Here is a 15,080-nt window from a genome sequence, read left to right as displayed (position 1 = left end):
CGTGTTTTTCTCTCTCCCACTCTGCCATTCTTGACACTCATGCTGAAGTTTTTATCCCTCAGAGGAAAAAACGTCCTAAAATGACCTATTATTAGTACAAAATATGGTGATAAAAGTAATAATAATAAAGGTAAATACTTGTGCAGCATTGAGGATATGCCAGGCATGTTCCAAATGCTTTATTATCTCTACTTTATAAAGAACAACCTGAGATGAACTGAGACCAAGAAAATCCCCAAGGTCTCAATAGCCAGAGCAAGGATTTGAAATATGTATGTGTTGTGTGTGTGAATTATTTCTACAGCGATCTGCTTCACTAATGGGATCAAACACTCCATAATGATGGGCCTATAGGAGTTTTAACATAAAATGTGGTCTCTATAGAATTTATTAACAATGCAAAGTGTCTCAGATAATGAGTATCAAACACTCCCTTGGGTCACAGGTGTTATAGAACAGAGGACAGGAAGGAAATAAGAGATTTAGTCCCTGCCCTATTGATCTGAGAAGTATCTGGGAAGCCAGGCATTTCCTAGCCTTGATAGTTATTTCACAAGCATTAGCCAACCCACAGAAGGACAGTATGAGAATATTAACCTGGATAGCTTAATCAAGATGTTTTACTATCTGGAATACCAGTAGATGCATTAGTCATGGACAGAGGGTAGTGAGGCTGTGTGCATAAAAAAAAGCTATGAAATACTACCATACTTATCTATTCTCTACTAGAAGGCACAGTGCCCTGGAAAATAAACCACCACAGGTGAGCATGAAATCAAAGTGGGAAAAACACCAAAAATACAAGAAGCACAATGCTGTGGAAATCCTCCAAAAGATCTGCCCACTGGCCAGATAAGTGCTGGTGTGAATAACTCCTTTCGCATTTAAAATAATATACTAACTGAAAGTTTTTAAACTCAGGGCTCCAAATACATTGACACAGACTTATATAGAGCTATAGAGAAGTTAATAATAAATTACTGATATAATTTATGCTTAAAAATAATTTCTTGGCTCCACCAAAAAACTATTAGAAATGATAAATTAATTCAAAAAAATAACAGGATACAAAATTAATAGTTAGAGGTCAGTTGAATTTTTATAAACCAGCTAGTGGCTCAGTGCATAGATTCATGCACATTGGGTGGAGGGGTGGCGGGGCGAGACTGGGCAAGATGGCTAGACATGACCTGGAGCCAACCTCCTGCAGTCCCTCCCTGGATGACTGCACCTGGGGTGGCGCTGTGGCTCAAAGGGCATCTGCAATCACCACAACTGGGCAGTAAACCAGATTTAGAATGACAGTGCCCCAGAAACAACATAGCCCACTGCCAAAGGTGGAACTGCATGGCCCTTAGAGGAATCAGGCTCCCTCCTCTCTGGTTCCAGGGTGCATCACCTGAGAACTGCCGCTACCAAGTCACCACAGCTCGGCAGCTCCTATGTTGAGCATCTGTCCCCTGGTGGTCAGTGCGCATTAAACCTACTGGCTGGTTGGATGATCGCTTAACCTTTTATATATATAGTTAATGAACTATCAGAAAAAAGAATTTAGAAAACAATCCCCTCTACAATTGCATCAAAGAAAAAATATCTATAAATAAATTTAACCAAAAGGTAAAATACCTATACTTGGAAAACTATGAGAGAGTAAAATAAAAAACTAAAAACACAAATAAATGGAAGAATACGCCATGCTCATGGATAGGAAGGTCATTAAAATGTCCATATTACCCAAAGCAATCTATAGATTCAATGCAATACCTACGAAAATACCAATGGCATTTTTCACAGAACTAGAACAAATAATCCTAAAGTGGTCCACAAAAGACACCAAATAGTCATAGCAATCTTGAGAAAGAAAAATAAATTTAGAGGTATCATACCACCTGATATCAAACTGTACTACAAGACTAGAGTAATCAAAACAGCGTGGTACTGGCATTAAAACAGACACACAGTTCAATGGAACAGAACAGAGAGCCCAGAAATAATCCCACACCTATATGGTCAATTAATTTCTTACAAAGAAGGCAAGAATATACAATGGAGTAAAGACAGTCTCTTCAATAAATGGTGTTAGGAAAACTGACAAATGCATAAAGTAAAATGAAACTAGACCACTTTCTTATACGATATGCAGAATATACTCAAAATGAATTAAAGCCTTAAATGGAAGACGAGAATACATAAAACTCCTAGAAGAAAACATACGTAGTAAACTCCCTGACTCTGTGTTTTTAATAACACTTTTTTTGAATATGTCTCCTCAGGCAAGGAAAACAAACAAAAAAAATAAATAGTACTTTATCACACTGAAAACTGTTTGTACAGCAAAGGAAAGCACCAACAAAACAAAAAAAACAACTGACTAAATGGGAGAAGATAATCACCAATGACATTCCTGGTAAAGGTTATTAAGCAAAATATACAAAAAAAATCACACAACATAACACCAGAAAGACATATAATCTAATTAAAAATGGGCAGAGGTCTGACTAGACCCTTCCCCAAAGAGGATGAACAGATGGTCAATCTATCCTATCTAATAATAGAGAAACATGGTACTTAACTGTAACTTCGCTACCCTTCCCATTGGCTAATCAGCGAGATATGCAAATTAACTGCCAACCACGATGGCGGCCGGCAGCCAGGTAGCTGAAGCGAACAGGAGGCTTGCTTGCTCCAGTGATAGAGGAAGCCAAGGTTCCCCGCCTGCCACTGCCAGCCTCTGAGCTTGCACTCTAAGCAACTATGCTGCAATTACAGAAGCTAAACAAACCCCAGAAACCTGCTTTCAGCCTTCAGAGCTGGAGTGAGCAGGACCGCAACAGTGTTACAATGATAGACCCCAAACAACCCCAGATCCCTGCTTTCAGCAGCAAAGTCTCAGAGCTGAAGCCAAGCCTCAGAGCTAACACCGGCTCTGAGCTTCAGTGACAGCCATAGAAGGTAAATAAATCCTAGAATTAAAAAAAGAGAAACAAAGGAGAGGCTGGGAGCTTCAGTTTATGGTTTTTCATCTTAAATTTTAGTCCTTTATCCATTTTAAGTTTATTTTTTGTATGGTGTAAGTTGGTGGTCTATTTTCTTTCTTTTCTTTTCTTTTCTTTTTTTTTTTTGCATGTATCTGTTCAGTTTTCTCAACACGGAGCCGCGAGGTCTCCTGGCACCGGGATCAGCGGAGACGCAAGACCTCCCGGCCTGGGATCAGCGGAGCCTCCCAGCACCGGGATCAGCGGAGCAGTGAGGCCTCACTGCCCCGGTGTCAAGCAGAGCCGCGAGGCCTCCCAGCACTGGAATCAGTGGAGCCGCGAGGCCTGCTCTGTGCATTACAGAGGGTGGCGCCCCAACTCCCCAGTCAGCCCTGCTCTGAGCCCAACCAGGGGCTGTGGGACAGGCACCTAGGGATTGGGCCTGCCCTCTGCAACCCAGGAGCGGGCCTAAGCCAGCAGGTCGTTATCTCCAGAGGGGACCCAGGCTGTGAGAGGGCACAAGAGTGCACAAATTTTTGTGCACTGGGCCTCTAGTCCTATCTAATAATAGAGAAACATGGTAATTAGCCGTACAAACGCTACCCTTCCCATTGGCTAATCAGGGCGATATGCAAATTAACTGCCAGCCAAGATTGCGGTTAACCACCAATCAAGATGGCGGTTAATTTCCATATGCTGGCTCTGAGCGAAGACTGAAGACAACATGGAAGCCAAGGGCTATAGAAGGGAGCAACATAGAGGCTGCGGACACAGTAAAGGAGCCAAGGATGAAGAGGCAGGAGCGGGAGGGGAAACCCAGCCACAGCGGCTGGGAGTGGGAGGGGAAACCTGGCAGCAGCGGCTGGGGGTGGGTTGGGCAAACCCACCAAGATGGAGGGGCTGGGGCGGGTAGTGCAAACCCACCCAGCTGTGGCAGCTGGGGGCGGGTTGGGCATACCTACCCAGCCACAGAGGCTGGGGATGGGTTGGGCAAACCCATCAAGCTGGAGCAGCTGGGGGTGGGTTGGACAAACCCATCAAGAGGGAGCAGCTGGGGGCGGTTTGGGCAAACCCATCAAGAGGGAGCGGCTTGGGTAGGGTTGGGAAAACCCACCCAGCAGGAGCAGCTGGGAGCAAGTTGGGAAAACTCAGCATCAGTGGCTATGGGCAGGTTGGGCAAACTGACCCAACTGCAGCGGCTGGGGTGGGTTGGGAAAACCCACAAAGCTGGAGCGGCTGGGGGCGGGAGCAAAGCCCACCTCAGCGGGTTTTGCTCCCTTCTCTGCTTTGCTCCAGCCATAGTAAGCCCTATTCTTGCAGGAATCTTCCTGCAACAGGCCTCTAGTATATATATATAAAAGCCTAAGCGACCATTAAGACCGAACAACCAAACAACCACAACGACTGGAACAACAGCTCAGCTGACAGACCTTTTCTGGCAGCCCACCAGCCTGGTGGCAGCCATTCACTCCCTCAGTAGTCCTGCAGGTCCAATCTCCAGAGAACCGGCCAGGCACCGACGGACCATTGCCACGGGCACAATCCAGACAGCGCCGCTGGCCTCCTGGAATTTGGCCTCGGGCACCACAGCTGCTTCCCCTCCTTAGACACTCTGCAAGGAAGGATATAAAAGTGGCTGCCAGGTGGCTCCCGACAACCAGCGCGAACGTCAGTGGGATGGATCAGGATCCTGGGATTTCAAGGGCATCCCACCGCCTTCCCAGAGGGTCGAACACATCCTGGTCCCTCCCCTAACCCCCTGGGGATCCCCACCCGTGCACAAATTCATGTGCCAGGCCTCTAGTAGACATATAAAAAGATGCTCGATGTCATTAATCATCAGAGAGATGAAAATTAAAACCACAATGAAGTATCACCTCACATCTGTCAGAATGCTTATCATCATTAAATCAACCTACAAGTACTGGGGAGGATGTTGAGGAGGACCCTAGTGCACCACTGGCGGGAATGCGTATTGGTGAAACTACTGTGAAAAGCAGTATGGAGTTTCCTCAAAAATTTAAAACTAGAACAGCCTTGTGACCCAGTAATTCTACTTCTGGGTATTTACCCAAAGAAATTCAAAACACTCATTCAAAAAGATAGATGTACCACCCAGTCAGCATGCCTCAGTGGTTGAGCATGGACCTATGAACCAGGAGGTCACGGTTCCATTCCCTATCAGGGCACATGCCCAGGTTGCTGGCTTGATCCCCAGTAGGGAGTGTGCAGGAGGCAGCCAGTCAATGATTCTCTCTCATTGTTGATGTTTCTATCTCTTTCTCCTTCTTCCTTCCTTTCTGAAATCAATAAAAATATATTTTAAAAAAATTATATGTGTACCCCTATTTTCAATACAGCATTATTTACAATAGCCAAGATATGAAAGCAACCTATGTGTCCATCAATAGTCACTATGTATGAAGAAGAGGTGGTACATATATACAATGAAATTTTACCCAGCCATAAAAAAAAAAGAAAGAAAACTTGCCATTTGCGACGTGGATGGACTTAGAAGGTATTGTGCTGAGTGAAATAAGTCAGAGAAAGACAAATGTCATATGATTTCACTTACATATGGAATCTAAAAAACAAAATAAATAAACAAACAAAAAAGAAACAAACTCCTAGATACAGAGAACAAACTCATGGTTGCCAGATGGAAGGGAGGATTGAGGGGATGGGTGAAAAGAAGGAAGGGATTAAGAAGTACTAATTTTTAGTTACACAATTAAAACTTATATAACTAGTCATGGGGATATAAAGTAAAGCATGGGGAATATAGTCAATAATCCTATATAATAAAAGAGAAAAATGATAATTGGCGTACGATGCTACCCTTTTCATTGGCTAATCAGGGCTATATGCAAATTAACTGCCAACTCAGATGGCAGTTAACTGACAACAAAGATGGTGGTTAATTTGCATATGTAGGCACAATGCAGGGAGGCGAAAGGGAAAGCAGGAAGAAGCCCCCTGCCACTGACAGTGATCAGAAACCCAGGGGGGCGCTAAGAGCCCCCAGGGCCGCCTTTGCCCTGCCCCCCAGCCATGATTGGAGAATCAGGCGCCTTTGCCGCCCTGGCCAGTGATAGCAGGAAGTAGGGGTGGAGCCAGCGATGGGAGCTGGGCAGGGTCAAAGCTGGCAGTCCCGGGAGCTAGGGGTCCCTTGCCTGGGCCTAAAGCAGAGCCCACGATCATGGGGCTGCTGCCACTGCGGGTCCCCACTGCCCGGGCAGGACGCCTCTGCCAGAAGTGTTAGGCCTGGGCAGGGGCAGAGTGGGAGATCGCGGGGAGCGGGGGGTCCCCTGCCCAGGCTTGATACCTCTGCCAGAGGCCTCAGGCCTGGGCAAGGGACCGATCCAGTGATCAGCGATCAGATAGTGATGAGGGTCAACTCCTCTGGCCGAGGCATCAGGCCTGGGCGGGGGGCGGAGCCAGCAATTGGAGGGGCCTGGGGGTCCCCTGCCCAGGCCTGATGCCTGGGCCAGAGGCATCAGACCTGGGTGGGGGGCGGAGCCAGGGATTGGGGGGATATGATGGTCCCCTTGCCCAGGCCTGAAGCCTGGGTCAGAGGCATCAGGCTTGGGCGGGGGTGGGGGGGGGTGGAGCAAGCGATCAGAGGGAGATGGGGGTCCCCTGCCCAGACATGATTCCTGGGCCAGAGGCATCAGGCCTGGGCCAGGGGCAGAGCCAGCACTCCGAAGGGTCTGGGGGGCCCCTGCCCAGGCCTGACGCCTGGGCCAGAGGCGTCAGGCCTGGGCAAGGGGCCGATCCTGTGATTGGAGATTAATGGGGGTCAATGCCTGAGGGCTCCCAGTATGTGAGAGGGGGCAGGCTGGGCTGAGGGACACTCCCCCTCACCCCAACCCAGTGCACGAATTTCGTGCACCGGGCCCCTAGTCTATAATAATAAAAGCATAATATGCTAATTAGACTGGACAACTGAACGATCTTCCAGACATCCTTCCGGACAACCTTCTGGACAATGCTAGGGCTATGAGGGCCGAGGCAAGCTGCCTCGGCTGCGAGGACTGAGCCCCTTGCACGAATTTCATGCATCGGGCTTCTAGTACTGTAATAACTGTGGATGGTGCCAGGTGGGCACTAGATTTATCTGGGTGATCACTTTGTAAGTTATATAAACGTCTAATTGCTATGTTGTATACCTGAAACTAATATAATATTGTATATCAACTTTATCAATGCTTTTTTAATTAAATAATTTATTTGTCGTAAATATGTATATGTGCATATATACGTGTATATATAAATTATGATTGTACAAATTTTGAAAGTGGATATCCTCTTTCTTTCCTTTTCCCTTTCTCATTATCTCTCAAAGTGACATACCATACAATTAAAGGCTGTTTCTTTGCAAAGTGCATGCTTATGTAGTTGTAATCATCCAATTGATTTATAAAGGAAATGATTTTTTGTAGGTACTCACATTAAAACAATGCGGCACTTTGTCCAGTGTTCAAGACCAAGATTAATTAAACAACAACAACAACAAAAACAATAAACCCTTAACTTTGGAAGATAAAACTTTGGACTAAAAAGAGAAGAATTATGAAATTTTATTCTTTACCTGATTTAATAACATTTCCTTGTGCATTTCGCTTTATGATTTATGTCCTGATTCAGGGAGGAAGACAAATATCCTTTTGTTTAGGTTTAGAAAGGTCATACGAATAACAAAAACTGATGACTATATCTTTTCCCATTTCACTGTACATTCATTTAACAGGTTGCTACTAAAATGTCACTGTTGATGACACACACTCTTTTTACCCCAATTTTATTCAAGGATCTAATTAATTGGCACAATCCAGTTAAGAATGTTCTGAAAATATGTGCATGCTATGATGGAAATGTCACTTATCTGTTCCCTGGTTCATTTCAGACCTCTGCAACTGGAATCCCTACCACCCTGGAGACATTGTAAGCCACTGAAAGATACAAAATATGAAGTGAGATTTGCATAACTTCAAATCATTGAAAGACAGATGAAGCATATATACATGAGTGTAAATGGAGACATTTATAAGCATCTATTCAGAAAGCTGTGTAACATAAAATTAAAAAAGCTAACTAATATTCAGAGCCTGAGGACAGATAAAGAATGGAGCGTTTCAGGAATGAGTATAATTCAGAGTTCATAACAGTCACAAACAATGTTTATTTCACTGAGGTGTGGTGTTTGGGAGTAGGTTCAGCTGGTAAAACTCAATTTTGTGGGCTAGGTTATCTCTCTATTTATTTGTTACCATCTATATATTGTACATTAGGATTCTACCACTTAGAGACGGTATCAGAAAGCACTGGGGTGGGGCGCGGGGGGGGGGGCATATTTAAAAGTATGTGGTTCCATCACCTCTGCCTCACGGTCCAGTGTCACTGCCTTTAATGTATTACAGTCCAGGTGCACCCCTAGATAGCTCAGCCTGAACACAAAAATGGAGGTGAGGGGAGGCGTAAAAGAAATTGTCAGATGACAGTTCAAACTTCTATAGGGCTTATGATTTAAGTTATTTTTATTTTGTCATTTGGCTTTCTTTCACAAACAATAATGGTAGCTGTTATTCAACCTTACACGTTTTAAAATCTTGACTTAATAGGACTGATAGAAAACATTATCAAGATTACATTCTACTTGTAAAGGCAGCAAGAGATTAATGGGGAGTGGGTGGAATGGAGAGTTTCTAGGTGAAAAATGCCATTCCTAACAGGGAATGTACATAACTTCCATCTCTAGGTCATAGGAGCCCCAAGCTCCAAATTTCCAATTTTGCCAGAGTCTTGGGCTGAAAGACACCTTGCCAAAGCATCTCTAATTCAGTCTAATGTGACCACATTCACCTTTTGGTCTAATGTTATAATATTTAAATATCTAACTACTGCTTTATTTCACAGCTTGTCTATCCTAATACTTATGACTTACCTGAGATATTTAACTATATATTTTTTAGATTTAGATCATACATTTAGAAAAGGTTGAAAGTATTTTTTATATCAAAACACTAGACTTAAAATTCAGATAAGCTATCATCTTTTAATAGATATAGTTAGCCTACCAGTGTGGCTCATTGGCTGAGAGTTGACCAATGAACCAGGAGGTCACGGTTTGATTCCCAGTCAGGGCACATGCTCTGGTTGTGGGCTCAATCTCAACTTGGGGGCATGCAGGAGACAGCCGATCAATGACTCTCTTTCATCAATGATGTTTCTACCTCTCTCTCCCTCTCCCCTCCTCTCTGAAATCAATAAAAATATTTTTAAATAGATGTAGTTAACCCAACCTTACATTATAGCACATGTTTTTTAAATTATGTTATTTCTATCAAAATAATGTCATATTTCTATAATTCCTTATGACTGCTAAATACTCTAAAATATGTTCTCCTTTATATCTCACAATACCCTGGTGAGGTAGCTGACATTATCTCCATTTTTCTGTATTAGAAAACTGAATTTGAAAAGAACTCCTTTGTTCAAGGTCATAGAGGTAGTTAGATAACTAAGCAGAACATGAGACCAATTTGTCTAACCAAAACTTTAGTGTTATTCCCACAATACTTCTTCAATCACAGTAAAGGTGTTTCAATCAAAATGAGATGCCACAAAGGTGTTTTTTTAAAGCTTTTCAGTTAACTAATAAATGTATATGAAACATATTGTTTGGTGCAAAAATAATTTTTAAATAAGTATCATCAATTACGTTTGCAATAATCCACTATTAAGAATGATTACCTAAAATAACCTCTCCTTCAAACAAAATGATCTTTTGTATGGATATACAGTAGCCCTCTCTTATCTGTCATTTCACAGACATTCCTTTTGTTTCAAGATAAAAAAGAAAATTGTATATTGGAGTAAATATTACAGAAATATTTGTAAAATTCATCCATGACTCTACCAATGAATGCTGGCAAGAACCCAAGATCACTGCCTTCTCTGTCTTCTCTTTCATTCAGCAGGTCTGTAAACTGGCATTGATTCATAGATTTCTATGTGTTGATGGAACAATTTTAACTTGGAATCTATGACACTTTTCAGAGTTTGTTTCAGAATATAGTAGAAGGAAGCAATAAGAGAAAAAACAGTTTCTTGTTTTCAAATTCTTGTAAGTGGATAGTTGAACTAACATAGCTGCAGTGTTACCTGTTGTGACAGAAATTGACTTATTCCTATCCATCTAAAATTCTTCTTTGACATATGTAAGACATTCAAAGATATCTATGCTGCAAATTTGGTAGTTTAGGCCACAAATTAACATTTCTTTGTAAATGTTTTAATCTTTTGAGACAAGGGTATCTCATGTGTTTACCTGGCAGCAACTCAAATGTCACGCAACTAGTGTACAGCTAAAGGAAAGTACTTGAAGTTCTTCAATATTCAGATAAATTAATCTTTGATACTGTTAGAAAGACCTTGTATTCTACAGGCAATTGTTTGATGATTTAATTATATGCTTTGAGATTTTGTAAAACATATCTTTGTGTTTTCTCATAATTTTCTAATAAAACATCAGTAACTAAAATGATTTATTTTGCCATCTCACCACCTAAAAATGATTACACCCTGATGGAATAGCTCAGTTAGTTAGAAAATGGTCCTGATATCCTGATACTCCAAGGTTTCAGGTTTGATCCCTAGTCAGGGCACATACAAGAAGCAACCAATGAATGAATAAGCAAGTGAAACAACAAATCGATGTTTCTCTCCCTCTTTCTCTCTCTTCAAATCAATTAAAAAATAAAAATGGTTACCTCTTTTGTGCATTAATTCAAGCCATTTTACAGATAGATGAAGTTACAAGTTCACATCCTGTTAAAAGTTTTAAATTTGTTAGATACTTAATTCAGATTTCTGGCACCAGAATGGTTAAATTCCTTTTTTAGCATTGAGAGAAAATGTCTAAGCAAATCCACTATGGATTTGTCAAAAATACCCTTTAGTACTGCCTACTTTATTTTCTTTAAATTTTATTTACACAACAAACAGCTTTTTTGTTTTGCAGTCCTGGAATTTCCTGGTCTCTTTGTCTTCACTGCTCTGATCAGAGTACTAGTTTCTACATCTACTCAATTCTGCAGCAGTAATGTGCTCTTGTTTTACATTTTAAAACTGGTCTATACTTATGTTTGACTAGAAAAATAATTATGTTGTAATTAAAATTACAAACATTTGGCTTAAATACCAACAACTATATCTATGTATCATTGTAAGTCATGCTTTCTGCATAATATATTCAAATAAGTACATTACACTGTTAGCTAGAACACAGAAAAAAAATCCAAGGTGAATAAATTAGTTGACATCAGCAAGAACTGTGTGAAATATTATCAAGTGAAATACAGTCATATCAAAACAAAAAAGTTGTATTTAAATATATTTTATATATTGCTTCCATTTTTTAAAATTCTGTTCCTCAGACATGAGGAACACATTCAATAACTACCTATGGCTATGACTACAATTTTGGACACAGCAGTGACACTTATTAACTTATGTGTAGCTCTTTATTTACTCTAATTATCCTCCCATTACAGACAATGAAACTTAGGCAGAAACAATTAAGTGATAGATACCTTTTTTAAAATCACACAGTTATTAACCAGATAGTCTGTCTCCAGAGACTTGCCCATTCCCAAAGACCAACAAGAGCATGGAGTTTAATGAGTGATGACATAAGAGATACAAGGTGTGTTAAAAATATCAACCAAACTACTTTAAAAGCAGGGAGCCAAGACTGGTAGGAAGGCGTTGTGAAAGAGTAGAAAGACTTGAGTTTAAAGATAAATGCTATAGATGGAAAGAAAAGCTATTTGTGGCAAAGAGGAATGGGTGCAACAAGTACAAGCAGAGTGCGACTTGGGCATGAATGGACAAAACGATCAGCTATTCAGTTATTGTGGAGGCTAAATAACGTCCCCTCCCAAAGATACAGTAGTATTGCAATCACTGGAATCTATAAATGCTATCTTATATCAAAAACAGTCTGCCGACAATGTAACAAGAATCTTGAGATAGGGTATCATTTTGGATTATCTGGGCTCTGAATCCAATCACAAGTGTCCTTACAAAAGTAAGCACAGAGAAATTTTACACAGATAACAGAGAAGTCACACAGAGAGAAGGAGACCATGTGACCGCAGAAACAGGTAGTAGTGATGTTACCACACGTCAAGGGATACCAGCAGCCACAAAAACTGGAAGAGCCTCTAGAGAGAGCACTGTGCTGACAACACCTGGCCCCCAGACTATGAGAGGATAAATCTGTTGTTTTAAGCCATTCAGTTTGTGGCAACTTAGTACAGCAGACCTAGGAAGCTAAGGACCTCTCAAAATCTTGAGCAAGCAAATGTACCTTGTGAATCAACAAGAGGGGAATATGGAAAGCAGTATTTCCCAATTTATTTAATGACAGAATCCCCCACTCCTCTGAGGGGTAGGACTGGTGGTGAAAGAGAACATCTGTTAATATCTGGCAGACCTAGGATTCCTCTAACAAAATCTGGAAAATCCTGACCTAAGACATTCTGGAAGGCACTGAATTCAGGCAAAGTAGTATAAACTATATTCAACCAATACAGAACCACTAAAGATTTTTGGGAAATGTTCCAACAAGGTAGTCATTTGGGGTCAGGTGACCAAAGACGCTATGAACCTGGATTCCAGATGACTCAAAGTGACAGAATACACTGCTTTGGGAAATACAACAAGAACCAGCTGCACTATCTGTCCCATTTAACAATACAGTAGGTTTACTGGACTCTGCCCTGATGAAACCACAACCTCCCAAAAGTACTCAAGTCTTTTCAGGGACACTGACGAGCTTAAGCGGCTTTGGAAGGTGACAAATGAGAAATGGCATAAAAAAAATGAAAGAAGCATTGTTCCCAGAGAACAATAGTCAAACAAAATAGCAGTACCTTCAAGTAACTGAAGGGCTAAATAAAACAGAAAAAAATGAAGTACAAAGATTCAATAAAAACAATAATAAAATATTAAAGGGGAATGGGACTGGCTCAACACATTGCCTTCCATGGCATTTTTCAGTAAGGAGATACTCTTGGGGAGACAGTTGTTAGGAGAAAATCCACATTGGGTAGGAAACTGGTCCAGAAAACCAATAAGCTTCCTCCAACTCTAAGATTCCATACACATAATGGGCCACAGACCTATTTGTCACACCCACATGCATAGCTGGAAAAACAACTGAATAAATAGTATGTTAAACTAGGGGTGAAATACTAAATATTTAATAATCTGTATAGCACAGGCACTAACCCACAAGAATGGTTGCCAGCTTAAGTGCATAAAGGTGGAAACCTGAAAGATAAATTTTAGCCTTCATAAAACTGCTAACAGTGACCTGTAGTTAAATATGGATACTGGGTAGCCAGGAATACAGAGGGAGGATGATAAAATCAACAGCACATATGCATTGACAATAGGTCCCCAGTCTTAGGAAACCACAAGATGGAAAGGGTGAATGACCAGATAGCCTAAAAGTCACCTTCCATACACTGGACATCTGACAACAACCTACCAGAAGCTACATTCCTGGCCCCGCAGCCATACCCTGTGGCCCCACAGTCTCCAAGTGTCTGCTTGGCACCCTCTGAAAATATTAATCCATGCCAGAAGGTCTGGGTTTATTTCTGGTTGCATTCTCAGTCTCTGTCTCTGTGTCCCTCTCCTTTTTCCTTCTCTCCCCTCATCTTCCAACCCCAGCATAAATTTGGGTTCCACTGGTTTCAGGCTAATAAAATCCATTTGGCAGCAACTGTCTAATAGGTTAATGGACAACAATGAGCATTTGTATTTTCTTACAAGGTGGAGGTCAATTATGGCACTTGAACAAAGACCTCATTATCTAAATTTTATTGCACGTTTACTACAAGCAAGTTTCAATTTTATGGTTTAATTTTTAGGCCTTAAGACAAAAAGGGGGGAAATACATGTTCATATTTGAAGGGCTTTTCTCTAAAATGATAACAATGTCAGGCTAAAAAGAGGACCTGTTATGGGCTGAATTGTGTCCCTCTGAAAATTTTTATATTAAAGTCCTAACCCTAGTACCTCAAATTGTGACCTTCTTTGGAAATAGGATTGTTGCAGATGAAATTAGCTAAGATCAAGCCACATTAGAGTAGGATAGGCCCTAAACCTGCTATCCTATATAAAAAAGAGGTAATATGAAAATTGACCGTCACTCCCTCGCACAAGGTGGCTGCCCCCATGTGGTCAAACATGGCCAGCAGGAGAGAGCAGTTGGGGGCGACCAGGCCGGCAGGGGAGGGCAGATGGGGGTGACCAGGCTGGCAGGGGAGAGCAGTTGGGGGTGACTGGGCCAGCAGGGGAGGGCAGTTGGGGGCGACCAGGCTGGCAGGGGAGGGCAGTTGGGGGTGACTGGGCCAGCAGGGGAGCAGTTATGGATCGATCAGGCTGGCAGGGGAGTAGTTAGGGGGCAATCAGGCAGGCAGGCGAGCAGTTGGGAGCCAGCAGTCCCAGATTGTGAGAAGGATGTCTGACTGTCTGTTTAGCCCAATCCCCAAGGGGTCCCAGATTGGAGAGGGTGCAGGCTGGACACACCACCCCACCCCCAGTGCACAAATTTCATGCACTGGGCCTCTAGTAACTTATAAAAAGGGGAAATTTGGGCCCACACAGACCCACACAGGGAGAACATCATGTGAAGATGAAGGCAAACACTGAGGTGATGCTTACAGAAGCCAAATTGCCAAAAAACCACCAAAAGTAAGGTGCTGGAGGCTAATTCCAGCAGGTCAAGAAGTTCATCAAAATGCAAGCAGTTCATCAAAAGGTTGATGGAACCTTGAGGCTTCAGCAGGGTTGAATACATATTATTGCCTACTGGAACAGCCAAAAGCATTTCCCCAAAACTGAATGTACATAAATAATTGCCTGCTGCCAGACAGCTGAGGGCATTTTAATCTACATGTTATTGCCTCCTGTTGGCCAAACACCTGAACAGTTGAAGGCAGTTAGTTCCCCAACCTGACAATGCCTACTGTATACTAAACCTTGCCTTTGACAGGTATATCTACTTTGCTAGAGGGCAAAATGTGGGAA

General features: G+C 42.0%; 1 protein-coding gene across 1 annotated transcript in view; it reads right to left on the bottom strand.

Annotated features, from left to right (window-relative positions):
- Positions 1–14,880, bottom strand: part of GMDS (GDP-mannose 4,6-dehydratase) — a 539,088-nt gene extending 524,208 nt beyond the window's left edge. The window contains exon 1 of the mRNA XM_015557241.1: positions 14,715–14,880. Within this exon, the coding sequence (XP_015412727.1) occupies positions 14,715–14,880 (166 nt within the window). The remainder of the gene's footprint in view (positions 1–14,714) is intronic.
- Between the last annotated feature and the right edge of the window lie 200 nt (positions 14,881–15,080).

Source organism: Myotis davidii, unplaced genomic scaffold (assembly GCF_000327345.1).
Source record: "Myotis davidii unplaced genomic scaffold, ASM32734v1 scaffold230, whole genome shotgun sequence".
Lineage (NCBI taxonomy): Eukaryota > Metazoa > Chordata > Mammalia > Chiroptera > Vespertilionidae > Myotis > Myotis davidii.
This window is presented reverse-complemented; position numbering and strand designations above follow the sequence as displayed.